Source organism: Cydia pomonella, chromosome 22, assembly GCF_033807575.1.
Source record: "Cydia pomonella isolate Wapato2018A chromosome 22, ilCydPomo1, whole genome shotgun sequence".
NCBI lineage: Eukaryota > Metazoa > Arthropoda > Insecta > Lepidoptera > Tortricidae > Cydia > Cydia pomonella.
This window is the reverse complement of record NC_084724.1, coordinates 7,175,521-7,190,076: the sequence shown is the minus strand read 5'-3', so window position 1 is coordinate 7,190,076 and position 14,556 is coordinate 7,175,521. Positions and strand designations below refer to the sequence as shown.

The following is a 14,556-nucleotide window of genomic DNA, read 5'->3' as shown; positions in this document are numbered from 1 at the left end:
AGTAGTAACTAGTAAATAAGTGACAAACACTAATACATCAGTCCAAAGCGCAGTCAAAATATAGATACAGTTGTCGCTTTCCGAAGGCTAATTAAAGATAAACAGGCACTAAAGAGTAATAGAAGATAATTATCTATGAATTTATTGTATTAACAACACTAATTTAATTAAAAATAATCAAAAAAAGAAGCAACTACAACGAAAATAAGAAATACATGAACTGTGCTACTCGACCGACCGGTCAGTCTAAACGCAGCACGAGGGGGCGAGGCGCGCGACGTGCGGTGACGCGCCCGCGGCGCGCGGGTGCCATTTTGTTGACACTGGAAGTGAGCGAGACGGGGATATCGATGCGTCAGCTGCTCGCTCGGCTAGCGTGGCGTAATAATACGTTGTGAATTTAAAATACGAAAATGGTAAAAAAAATGTTCTTAAATACCTACTATTATATGAAATGGAATTTAAAAAGGAAGAGTATCAGAAATCAGATGTAACTATGTATTTTTGTTACTATGTTGCTATTCTCCTCTACAGACCGCATTTCTCAACCGATTCTCGTGGCAGATATAAGCAGAGTCAGTAGTTGAATCCATTTTTTCTCGTTTAGTTTTTCGGAAAAATGTTAAAATTTGGTGTAAAGGACTTAAGTGCCATTAGCATTTATGACACTTAAGACCATTATGAGTACTCTGTTATATCGACCAAGTGAGACTTATCGCGATGTCTACAGCTCACAGAACCCTAGTATAATAATATTTATATGCCCTTTTTAAATCATCGCTAAAGAACTTTTTCCCGTGAGCAAGACACTAGTAATATCACATCAATACCAATATTTATTTATTACAATTACAATATAAAACATTATTGCATAAAATACTAAAACGCACAATGTACAAATGTCTCTCTCTACCAGTCAATCATACCAACCAATGCTAAAATTACAATCAAATAACGCCAGTAAATTAATATTTATTTGTTGTTAAATTTGTTACCTGTAAGTATGTGATTTTTATTTTATTTTAAACTCATATTTTTTTCTAAATATTAATATACCTAAGTACTACCTACTTATGGTATTATATAACATGGTACTGTAAATATAATAAAAGTTTCATTAATTGTATTTTTTTCGATTCATGTGCACTTTTAGATTTTGTCGTTATCGATAGAAGCTCCATTCGCACCGGCTGATTGACGTATAAGGTCAACAGTGGCGAAACGGGTGGCAAGAAACTACCCTCGTTTACAGAATTGCAGCAAAACGTGAGTGATTGACTGACTCAAATAATGACTATAATCAGGCGTTACTTTGCGGAAATCCATATTAATTTAAACAAAAAAATTACTTTGCTAATCCGCGAAAAGATAACGTGCTAGGTAATCAGTGCTAACCCGTTATACTTACTTGAGTATTTTTACATGCAATAGTATTTTTTTCAGGGATGCAACGATATGGCTATTACGATACCGATACGAATGACGAATGTATCGTAATAGCGAATACGATAACGAATGCGATAACGAATGCATTACGATTATTTAATTTACATCTAATAAAACAAGTCAACTCAGTAAAATCAACATTTACTTAAGTTTTAAGGACGATTTACCACCTAAATGTCGTAATTAAAATCAATTTCTTTTAAATTCTTGTTAAGAAAACATAATTTTTTTAAATTATCTGGTTTGAGTCTGTTTCTTATATCCGTATGGATTAAACCGGCCTTTTTGGCATGGTTTTCTATTATAAACAACACCAAGACGTATAAAAACAGTAAATAGATACCACACACAACACAATATTTCCCAATGGGTAAAGAAACCTCGCGCGAAAAACAAACGTCACAAATTGTCAATGTCAGTGGCAAACGTCAAAAATATGAAAGATGCTACCATTAGTGTTGCCAGCGCAAACATCTATGCTGTCTTGCATTCCTTTTCACGTTTTTTTTTACATCTATCTAGTTTTAAGAATCGTTATAAATCGTAATACTTTTTACGATACCGATGATCGTCAAAAATAACGATAACCTGCGGTTTACGATTATCGGCATCGGTATCGTTGCATCCCTAATTTTTTTGTTTTAATCGACCGACTCAATGAATGAGAAGTTACACATCATACTATCCCTGTATACGAGATTACAAGTAGATACTAGCCCTATGTCTTTTTTCCAAATACAAATATATTTATGCCAAATTTCATCAATATTCGTTTAGTTCGTTATACGTTTACGTGATGGAGAAACAAATGTCAAAACAGCCAAACATACATTTTAACATTTATATGAGCAATAGTGTATATTAGTATTATATTACATTAGTAGCATAAATAAACAGTTTAAACACCCCCCCTCCCCCGCACAGCTAAATGACTGGCACGAGTAGCCGAATTCGTTCAAACGCGCCTCTCCACCTCCCCGCTCGCCGGTTTCCCCGCCCCCCCGTGTACCGCACCCCGCTCACCCGAACTCCGTTGCTTTCCCTCCCCTGCCCTTCAGTCGCTCCGTCGTACGTCGGCGATATGACAACGATTTGTACAATATAACCTAGAAATGTTTCATGTAAATAAAAGTGAAAATGAATGTGGTAGATCTGTGAAGAGAGTTTAGTGGCAAATTTAAAGGAAGCTCTGATCAGTGATCATGTTGTCAATTGTGAAGATGGATTTCGATTCAGGTATTTATATTGTTAGATATACTCTCTTAATACGCAATAAACATTTATTATGTTGTTTGATTGATCTTACCTTTACGTATTTAAGATTCAATAGACGTTTCTTGTTTTGCGTTACTGTTTACATTTAATCGTTACTACGAGTGTCTTACTCACTGGTGTTTGTGACTCGCGCGATAAGTACCTTTACGCCTAGAGACAGACCAAGACAAGTCTGCAACGATTTTGATAGCACACGCAGTGCAAGCGTTATTTTAAACGTCAGACTTCTATGAAATTATGACGTATAAATAACACTTGCACCACGTGTGCTATTAAAATCGTTGCAGATCTGTCTTGGTCTGACTATCACCACTAGCCATACCACGACTGCCTAAGCCAGTGTCAGACTGACATATTCGCTAACGTCCGCGTAACTTACTTTCTATACATCTCGCTCGCACTAATATGCGAGTGCGAGCGATGTATACAAAGTAACTAGGTAGTCGATCAACTCAAGAGGATAGTGGGCAACCGGCGCTCCATACAAACGTAGTCCCTATTTTCCTTACTGAATATTTACTCGGAAAATATCTATTTCTACACAGTTTACTGCATATTGACCATACTATATATATAGCTATGCGCATACATACGACTTTTTTCCGGTACACCTACCTAATTATAAGAGCTATTCCAAACCTACACATTTTAAAGATCCTAAATCTCTTACTTGATTATAAAAATATCTAAAAATTTAACTAGTAGTAGTAGTAAACAGTTTACTGCACAAAACAATAACACAGAAATAATACCGTAAATGTGTACAAAGGCGAACTTATTCCCTTCAGGTATCTCTTCCAGCTAACCTTTAAGCAAGTGAGAGAGATAAATACGAAATAGTCAAACTAAGATGTTTACGTGACGGCAAGACTAGAAGTAATAAGTAGCTAACCTTAGAAACATAACTAAATACTATATGATGCGTCAGGTGCAAAAGGCATATTATACAAAATAACTACATATCCATAAACCTATTAATACATAACTACATATATAAATAAAAAGATACACATATATTAAAATATATAACCGCACAATCCTACCTACGTTTCTTGCAATGGAAATTAATTTGATAGCCATAATAACCTCTATAATTTTGCCTTCAGCGACGCTACAGACTGGCTAGGGGCTCTGTGCTGTGAGCTGTAGATCTCGCGTTAAGATTCATAAGCCTTAAAAAATTAAGCAAATAATAAGTACTTACTTCTTTGAGTAATTATTAATTATCACGGCTTACTCGCAATGGTGTTAAGTGCCATAGACGCTAATGACACTTACTTATGTATTTTATGCCAACTTCCACCATTTTGAACATTTCCCAAAAAAAACAGGCCAAGTGCGAGTCGGACTCGCGCACCGAGGATTCCGTACAAACTTGTATGTATATACTTAAGTATAAGTTCACCCATCACGACAATCGAGTCATAGTTGTGGTATTTTTATTAGGTTTAAAATTATTTAAAATATTTGATACTAAAATTTTACGGTTTTCGCAATTTTTCCTTTATCTGTGTTATAAGACGTTGCTTCGTACCAAATTTCAAGATTCTGAGTACGGGAAGTACCCTGTAGGTTTTGATTCCCTTGCGAGTGTAGTAGTAGGTCTGGGAGGTGTTGGATAGGTCTTTCAAAACGAATACGGATCTCCAGAAACCATTTATTGATAAAGTTAAAATTTTCGGAAATAATTGCTCCGAAAGAAAACCCCTCTAAATTATGAACAAAAAAATATTTAAAAAATCGTTAAACAAAAGCTTAAAAAATACTTTCAATTAAAACTATAGCAAACATGACCGGTCCAGCTGTATTTGAGTTGTTGCGAAAAATCTTCTCTTCTTAGTAAAAAGATGTACAAAGCTCTGAGAAGGTACTCTCTTAATAGTCCCTTATGCTTGTAATGTACCTACATCACCTACATGATACTTAATAATAGCCCCCGTTTAGTCTTTTCTGACAGAATGGTAACTATGAAACCCTACATTGAGCATGGCCCGACATGCTCTTGGCCGATTTTTAGGGTTCCGTAGCCAAATGGCAAAAAACGGAACCCTTATGGATTCGTCATGTCCGTCTGTCTGTCCGTTTATGTCACAGCCACTTTTTTCCGAAACTATAAGAACTATACTTTTGAAACTTCGTAAGTAAAGTAGATGTATTCTGTGAACCGCATTAAGATTTTCACACAAAAATAGAAAAAAATACAATACATTTTGGGGGTTCCCCATACTTAGAACTGAAACTCAAAAATGTTTTTTCATCAAACCCATACGTGTGGGGTATCTATACATAGGTCTTCAAAAATGATATTGAGGTTTGTAATATCATTTTTTTCTAAACAGAATAGTTTGCGCTAGAGACACTTCCAAAGTGGTAAAATGTGCCCCCCCCCCCTCTCCCTGTAATTTCTAAAATAACAGAATGATATAACTAAAAAAAAATATACGATGTACATTACCATGCAAACTTCCACCGAAAATTGGTTTGAACGAGATCTAGTAAGTAGTTTTTTTTTTTAATACGTCATAAATGTTACGGAACCCTTCATGGGCGAGTCCGACTCGCACTTGGCCGCTTTTTTATTTAACTATGGTATCTGAAGCTACACAAACTAATTACAGGCATAGACACACCTTATCCTATTGTAAGTACAAAGTTTCAGAGCAATCTAGCTAGTCGTTTTAAAATGAGAGCGTTTGTATGGAGAACCGAGCTTAGCAGGTCATAGAATTGGCTACTTGACAGTTTTTCGTAAATAATGTCAATCGATCTTGATTTTCCTGAGGATCAAATGTCTATATAGGACTCATGGCTTTAAGCAACACAAAGGTCAGAATAGGGTTGCCAATTATTTTTTGGTGGAATATAGTATTTTCCAGAATAAGGCATTAAAAATATAGTACTTTTAGATAAAATGCTTAATATAAGTGTAATATACGTTTAATCATACTTACTAGCACTCTGTTAAGATTAGTTATGGTAATGATTTTAGAGCAAAAATGTAAAATTGATAGATTTTGTCGTTGGAATTGTACTCTTTTGTTACGTAATATCTAAATAACAAGTATTGGTTTCTATTAGCACGTCTTCTCATCTTGCCTTTTAATAATATGTGACGAGAAGGGACAGTTTTTAAAAATTCATCAAAAAACTATGGTAGTAAATTATACAAAACGATGTATAAGAACAGTTTTAGCAAATGTTGTAGATTGTTTAAGTATCAAAATTTCGTTGAAATTAAGTCGTTTTCAGAGAAATTGTCACTTGTTTTGAAGTTAGTTCTGGAGAAAATTAAGTTATTAAGTTAAATAAAAATTTGAATTGTTAAGATTCCAGGAACACTCAGTATGACCTAAGTATAGCCGTTCTTGCATTGCATTTCAATAGCTCGTTGTCAGATAGACGTACGGACAGCTTAAGAGTCTGCAGCAAGCTAGGTTCTCGGTACAAACGTGTTACGTTCTTATTTAAACCGAGTATCTAGATTGCACTGAAACCTCGTTCTTAAAATAGGATAAGGTATATCTATGCCTGTAATTAGTTTATGTAGCTTCAGACTTCGGATACCATAGTAAAAAAATAAAGCAAATTTAAGTTTTTAACACGAAACTTGTTTTAGCTCTATTTCGTTTGTTTACTAATTACAGGCGTATATCTATGCCTCATGTTGTATGTGCAAAGTTTAATTACAATTCGACACGTAGTTTCAAAATGAGAACGAAACTACGTTTGTAAGCATGAGTAGTAGTATATATCCGACCCGATCATTTCGACTACTCATTTCTATTATCCACTGTGAAGCCTCATATTTGTACAAGTACAAATACAGGTATATATACACAATATTGTATAAGTACAATTGTAGTAATCTAATAATATTTTTTTTTGTCCACAGATGTCGAAGTATTGGAAGAAGATATCAAAACAGAGGTGGTTGATGTCGACGAAAACTCAAATGAAGACACAAAAGATCTAAATATACTAAATAATGTAGTACATGATCTAGAACTAATACCCATCGTTTACACGACAAAGTTGGACGATATGTTTGTGGGGAGAACTTTGTATCCCGTTGGGTTAGACCCAAAAGAAACTACCGCCAGGATAATAAAAGAAAGTAAACCTGTATTACGTACTATTCCTGGGCCTCCGAAAAAAGGACGAAAGAATAAACGAAGATTTAGCGAATTAGAAGATACACTTCGAAGAATATATCATCCAACCAAAGAAATGGCTATTAAAGAAATAGAAACAGAACCTGCTATATGTAACATTAAAATTGATTCTGTGAAAAGTGAAATTGTAGATGAACCAATCGTGGAAGTGAAAATTGAAGATTTAGAGGGACAGTCAGAAAAAGCGGCGCCCAAAGACACATGTAAATATAGTGAACTTTTAAAACAGTGCAAACAGTGTAGTGTTTTACTTCCAGCAGTAATAGGATATGGGCAAGTGTTACATGGCGGACAGTTGCTTAAAGCAAGTAAAGTACAAAAACGTGGCGCAGTTAGTACATCACTAAGCTCTTCGGATGATGATGTACCGCTAATAACTTTTCCTCCAGATCTACTAATAGAACGCGTAAAAAAACCTGAAATCCCTGTAAAACCAACACAACCAAATGTAATTGAAATTAATAGTTTACAACGAAGAAAATCAAAAGGTACTTCATCTGAAATAGCTCAACGTATTTTGCGTAATAGCTTATTGGAAATAGAGGACATATTTTCTAATGAACATTTCTTTTACTTCACTGATAATGATGGTAATTTATTACACTATTTCGAAAACCTTAAAGACAAGCCTCTCTATGAGGCGGCAAGTTTACACGAGAGTAGGTATAAAATAAGTAATTGCTGCTGGGTCAAGAAGGATGAATTTGTTATGTCGTTGTATCCTAAAGTTCTTAAATATCCTAACGTGCGTTTCATAAGAACGACACATCCGTGCAAGCCAGGTGCTTGTACTTGCTGCTGCCGCAAAAAAGAAGTCTATAAGAAGCCTGATTTAGATTTTTCTGACGTACAATCAGTTCCTTCATCTAGTAAAGAATCTGACGATGTTGGGGTAGTTCGGGACTTAGAAGAAGAAATTGATGTAAGCATCATAAATATTAACAGAACTCCGAAACTTAATTCCAATGAATGGTTGAAAAATATTTTAACTGCAAAGCGAACTAATGATAAAAATAGTTTAATAGGAAAAGCACTAAAGTACAAAAAACCCCCCGCCTACAAAATTAGCCGAGAATAGGCGTTTAGTGACATTAAGAAAAGCAAATTCGCAGAATCCCGTCCTAGTTTTCCGCAACTATGCCGAAGACTTCATTGAAATCTATGAAGTAGATTTTGTAGGAAACATAGAAACTTATTTAAGAGCAACATGCTACAGTAACACAATACGTCCAGATGTTGTAAAGCTATTAAAGAAACGGAGTGTATCAACCGAAGCAGTATGTTGCTGGTACAAACGGGAAGAAGTAATTACCAAACTCCATACGTCGAATGCATTGCACTCTGATGCAATCAAATTTGTTAGAACTACCCATACATGTGATAGCAAAGAATGTAAGTGTTGTTGCAAGCCCGCAATTAAAACGGGAATAAAGCTTGACAATATATATCTTCCAAAACGAAGCTTGTTTAGCCTTTCAACCATAAATGCATGGAAACCTGGCAATCATTCAGAGAAAGACGACGACGATTGCCAAATTACTTCAGTAATGACAAGCCCTGCACTTAAACAGTTACCACAGAATACTGCAATGCCTACACTTACGCCGTTACCACAGAATACTGCAGTACCAGTTACTGCAGTGCCTCCAAGCATGTTCGTTACTGACGTTGTAGACAGTGACGAATTGTCAAAGGAAGTCAACTCGCTGATTACCTCCATTTTGGACAGGTTTAAAGACGTGCGGCTTACTATTAATGCCGATGGCAAAGTGGCTGCTGCCTTGAACACACCCGTTAATACATTATCTACAGTAGAGTTAAAAGTCCTCGCAAATATACTCTCGTTTGCTCAAAACCAAGTCAATTTGTTGGGAACGAAAGTAAGCTCAGGAGCTTCTTTGTGTCTAAGTAATATTATTAATCTTAAAGTAGACGACGTGCAATCGAACACGACAATCGATCCCAATACTGTTTACAAAGAATTTGGGAAAAATGTAACCTTAAATACAACACAAACACAACCAATACAACCAACCATTGCAAATATGAACCCGCCATTGGCATTTCCGCAAGCTCCAACAGCACCACAAACCTACACGTTTTTTACAAATTCAATGTCCTCTAAAAACCAACAATTTAATGATGCGTTTTCCTCGTTCGTAAACTCAAAAATAGATGCAAACACTGGACCTGTAACACCAGTAATTGAAAATGTGTATTCATTAAAAGAAACTGAAGCTGGAAGTGCTGAAGAAAATTCTTCATGTACAACCGTCTGGTATAGAAAGCCGGCATCTCAATCTAGCCCTTCTACCCCTTCTGAAATAACAACCACAAATAATACAAGTAAAAAACGTAACGATGACAGCAAACCAGAGACGGCAGAGACAGGACAACCTAAAAAGTTAAGGGTTAAGTCACCTGCAAAGTTAGGTACAGTTATGAATAACGCTACAAGTATTATGACAGCCGCCAATGTACCAATACAACAAACTCCTCCAATAGGAGGAGATATGCCAGGAGTTTTCATTTTGCCAAATAATAACTTCATTGTTCCCTCTTTAACTCAACCTCAAGCAGTCAATAGCGTGCCCCCTATAGGGCAACAGCCAATGCTGGTTATAAATCCTCTCCTTAATAATGGTGGTACACTAATCCCAATTAGTAATACTATGAATACTCCGAATTGCATCCAATCAAATATACCAATTATCATGAATGCTGCTAATACTACGTCACAAGTAATAAATACTGGTAATAATTATATAACAGTTGAAAAGGGTATTGCGACTCAAGAAGCTGTGTCTGTAGAGGTTATAGAAGACCCAGATCCACTGAAAGACTCAGTAACGGACAATGCTCCAGATATGGACGAGGTTTCGGAAACAGTCTGCGTTCTAGAGGACGAGGGTACAAAAACGGAAAACGATGAGGAGATATTCAGCGATGAGGACATAGAACTGAAATATTCTCCAGAGAATACTGAAGAAGAAGATTGTATACTTGGTTTCTAAAGCATGATGATCAAGGCTCGGAAAAACGCCCGTCATTTTGAAACCACCATATTTTAGGGCCCGTTTATGAGTCCAAAATGTTCGTTCACAGTCTACGTTATTGGGGCATATTTAATCGTTGACATTGGTAGTCAGACCAAGCTAAGTTGGCAGCGATTTTGAGACCCCAGACGGTGCAAGCGTTAAGTACACATCATAATTTTAAAATAACACTTGTACCGTATGGCCTATCAAAATCGCTGCCGTATAAAGAAGTCTCTGTTGTACGGTACAGGGTTATTTTTTTAATTACATGCGTTTTTCCGATTCTTGATGATGATTGAAGATTGTCGCGTTTGAAATGTAGTTTTCATAATTTATTAATGGATCTCAGCGTATTTGCGTTTTGTAATTTTTTGTGTGAAGAAAAGTGAACAGTAATAAAAATGGTAAGATTGTTCTCCAACAGTCTCAGGAGTTCGTGGGTTCGAATCGTTTATAGATAGACCCTTTAATATTTTTTGTAATGTGAAGAAATTGTGAATGTTATGTTATAAGTAGTGATATAATTTTAGATGCGTTTAGAGTTAATTGTGGCGCTATCTAAACTAAATTAATAAAAAAATATCGTTATGTTTATATCTAACATATCTAACAAACGTGGAATAATTGAATGTAAAATACCTTTTATTACTAGCTGTAATTTATTTATGTAGATGTTGTATAATACTGTTTTTAATAAAAACAACCAAATGTTACTAGTATCTAGTAAAAAATATAAGAACCAAACTTTATGTATGCCGTCAGTTGTGTGTGTAACTGTTCCAGTGCTTGACACTGCTCCATTAGCTGACACCCTCAACAGGGTATCAGTTTTTTTTAAATTAGTTGTCAAACATTGGGACATTTATCTTACACTTTGTAAAACTAAAATTATTAAACACTAAAATAAATACGTGTGATAAATCTATTTATAAGGTATTATTGTTACAATGCTCGTAAAATTAAAACCATAGTTACTAGTGAAAAATGTTAATACGATTACGAAGGTAATAACCTAATAACATCATCCCCTACTGCGCAAAAAGTAAGGATTCACACATCACGCGAAATAAACAAAATATTTCTTTATTTTTGTATTTTATTTTTTCTGCCCTTAGTTTCTACAGACCACGCAAAGTTTTAAAGGGGCCCCACAGTCATTATGAGTTCTAGACGGTTTCCGATGTAGACTAAAAGGGATATAGGCAAAATATTACACTGTGTATTAGTCATATTGTGCTCTAGACAGTCTGAGACCAACCCAAGTTCGCCTGAAGATATTCATCTGTCAGTTAATCGCAAAAGCTCACACACTAACACTAATAACAGTTCCGTTTCAAGTTTCGGCCTGACGTGTAATACGAACTGAAGTGTGTGGCCGCTTGGCCATTCTGGTCGCGTCGACAGATATCGGCCGGACAGAGACGAAAACTGACGCCTTGGTAAGCGTAGGGACGCAGTTATGCGTTAAAGGGAGGTAGCGATACTGCTATCTCATTCCACCAAATAGCTGCGTCCCTGACGCTTGCCAAGTCTCGGCACGCATGTAAGGCAGTGTCTTGCCTGAGCGAATAACTCGCGAACGCGAAGCGGCGCGGCGCGGGTGAATTCAATCCTTTGATACCTATGGAACTGTCCTACGTGGGCGATCTCCGAATGCCGTTGGGCCGCCGCGTCGCATACGCGAGTCATCGCCCACGTAAGCCGCGCTGTTACAGGCCTGACTAGTGTCAACGACTGGCGGCCCGACTGCTCTTGACCGGCTTGTTTACCTTTTGTTAAGTAAAAGTAAAACTCTATAGGTACTTCGTTTTTTAGCATTAGAAAGAAGAAGCTATCTTGACCTTTCTTTTTTTGAAAATCACTTGAAAAATAAGTTACAGCTAATAATAATCAATTATATAACATAATATACGATCGTTTCATAAGTAATAGTTTCTATTTTTTCTAACGCGTTTTTCGATAAAAAGGCGTATCAAAATTGCTGACCATTTTTCTAATAACGAATTATTCGGACCTTCTCGATCTATGTAGTCTTTTTTTTTCTATGTATGGATTGAAGGCCAGGAGCCCCTTGTTTATTGGCACAAAGTGTAAAAGTCAAGCTTACAATGTAGCCCACAAGATGGCAGAACCTACAACGCAGATAGAGCATATAGAGAGCAGCACTTGCATCGGCGTGAAGTGTCAATGTACACTTTATGTTTCCGGTTCAGGTCACAAGATGGCAGACTCTTCCACGCGCACGGCCTCTTATCCTAATTATGATTTTTCAGTACACCAACTGGTAAAAGCCCTCTTGATTGTTCAAAAACGAATGAGAAAGTTGTATTTTATCCACAGCAAAGTAATCAGATGCAAGTTTTGAGTTGTTTCCTTATGTTAGCTGCTAGAATTGACTTTTAAATGATGATTTTGAATGATAAGTTTTTATTACGTTCATTTGGATTTGATTTGGTTTGATTTTTTTGATATTTCATAGTTAAAAAAGTAGTAGTGGTATGTATTTAGGGTTCTCAAGGGTCGGCAACGGTTAAGTGGCTCCTATGATGTTGCTATGTGACTTATGTCCATGGGCGACGATGAACGCTTCCCATCAGGCAGCTCGTCTGCTAGTTTGCTGACTATACCATAACATTAAAAAAAGCTGTATTTTCCTCACGTTAGTGTGGTGAAAAATGTTGTGTTTCGCTCGGAGGCAAAGTTATGTTAATGGTTATATGCCTTGAAACCCTTTGCAACGCTCAAGATTCCACTTCTCGAACCATTCGCTACGCTCGTGGTTCAATTTTGGAATCTTTCGCTTGCTCGGGTATCAATATTAGCACGAGCGGTTAAACAATAACTTTGCCCCCTTGAAAACCAATAACTAATATATATGAGGCTATGAAAAGTTCTGTTCCTGCAGAACTTGAACGATGCTCTACATCCGTAACAGAACCGGATAATCACAACACAAACGAGTTGCGTGTGTATACTGTATATTTGTCCCCGCTGGGAACAGATGGGAATTGGCGCTGCGTACAAATCATTCACATTTGTCCCCGCCTGATGTATGGTGGGGATAAACTAAGGGGGAATACTTACGCCGATTTACGCTGATTCACTAAGTTATAAAAGAAACAAATTTTCAAATATTGTCCTTATTTCTAAAATATGACCGATTTCAGGAAACTTTGTTTGACATTTTAGTCTCTAAATGCGGCCAAGAACCTTTAAAATCTGTCGGGTTTCATTGGTCTACGGTGTATAATATAAACAATCGACTACTTAAGTATAGAACCGGCCAAGAGCATGTCGGGCCCTGCTCAGTAGAGGGTTCCGTAGTTACACAACCGTCGACCACAGTAGACTGCCTTGAACGGGGGCTATTAGTAAAGTAAGCATCATGTACAGTTAGGGCTGCCATCTCGAATTTCGCCAAACCCGGACAAAGACTTTAAAAAACCCGAACATTTGGCGTAAATCGCATTTTTTCCCCGGACGAGTCCGAAAATCACAAGACCTTTAATTTTACATGTAGTTTTAATGTGTTTCCTTACATTCTTACATATTTAGGTTTCTAATATAATTTTTTTCCAAACTGAATAGTTTGCGCTAGAGATACTTCCAAAGTTGTAAAATGTGTGTCCCCCCCCCCTGTAACTTCTAAAATAACAGAATGAAAAATCTAAAAAAAAATGTATATTATTACATTACCATGCAAACTTCCACCGAAAATTGGTTTGAACGAGATCTAGTTAATTAGTAGTTTTTTTTAATACGTCATAAATGGTACGGAACCCTTCATGGGCGAGTCCGACGCGCACTTGGCCGCTTTTTGTAAGTGGTAATGCGCGTATTTTTTACATGCCCATGTGAATAGCTGACGGTCTTTCCTCCACGATACAACCGGCTGACGGGGTTTTTTTTTAAACAGCATCTAAACTATCATCTAACGAAGTATCAGCCGGGAGGCGATGATTGACGATATATGCACCTGGCCCACGCAACCTTTTAATTTCGGTTTGGCTCAAAAAACCGTTATTTTTAAACCGGTTTTTATGAGAACAGTTCTTGTCAAATTAACCGGCTTAAAGCAATAAAAACCGGTTTCTTCCTATGTCTGTGTCTATGTTTACGTGGCGTGGCACACCAACATGCCAGCCGGTCGTTTCGTCGCTCTTCGAACAAATCGGTTTTTTTAGGTTACAATAAAGTTCTTAAAACGTTCGCGTTCTTATAAAAGTTCGGAGTAACACTGAAATAAACCGGTATTTTATAAACCGGTTCCGAGCTTTGGTACCGACCGACACCGACAGACCTATTATTTTGTTGTAAGTTATAAACCAAAAGAAAAAAAAAACTGTGGCGCTTGTTACTTTAATCATTTAAGTACTGCTACTTTATAAGTATACGTTGGTAACATTACATAATTGTGGCATTATCTATGAAAAGGGACCTTATTGTCGATGGCGCTTACGCCGCACTGCGTCGCACAGCGTTGTATTTGTATCGGACCAGCGTTTATAACGGCGGAAGCGCCATCGACGATAAGGTCCCTTTTCATAGATAACGTCACAATTATTATGGTCTATGGCTTAGTATGTAGTGCCATACCTCACCGTGTATGTATCGACTAGTATCGA

General features: G+C 36.7%; 1 protein-coding gene across 1 annotated transcript; it reads left to right on the top strand.

The window, feature by feature from the left end:
- Nucleotides 1-2,501: 2,501 nt before the first annotated feature.
- On the top strand, nucleotides 2,502-11,017 carry LOC133529982 (uncharacterized). The gene is made up of 2 exons (XM_061867772.1): nucleotides 2,502-2,682; nucleotides 6,614-11,017. The coding sequence occupies exons 1-2, from the start codon at nucleotides 2,649-2,651 to the stop codon at nucleotides 7,969-7,971; spliced, it is 1,392 nt and encodes a 463-aa protein (XP_061723756.1). The 5' UTR covers nucleotides 2,502-2,648; the 3' UTR covers nucleotides 7,972-11,017.
- Nucleotides 11,018-14,556: the final 3,539 nt, after the last annotated feature.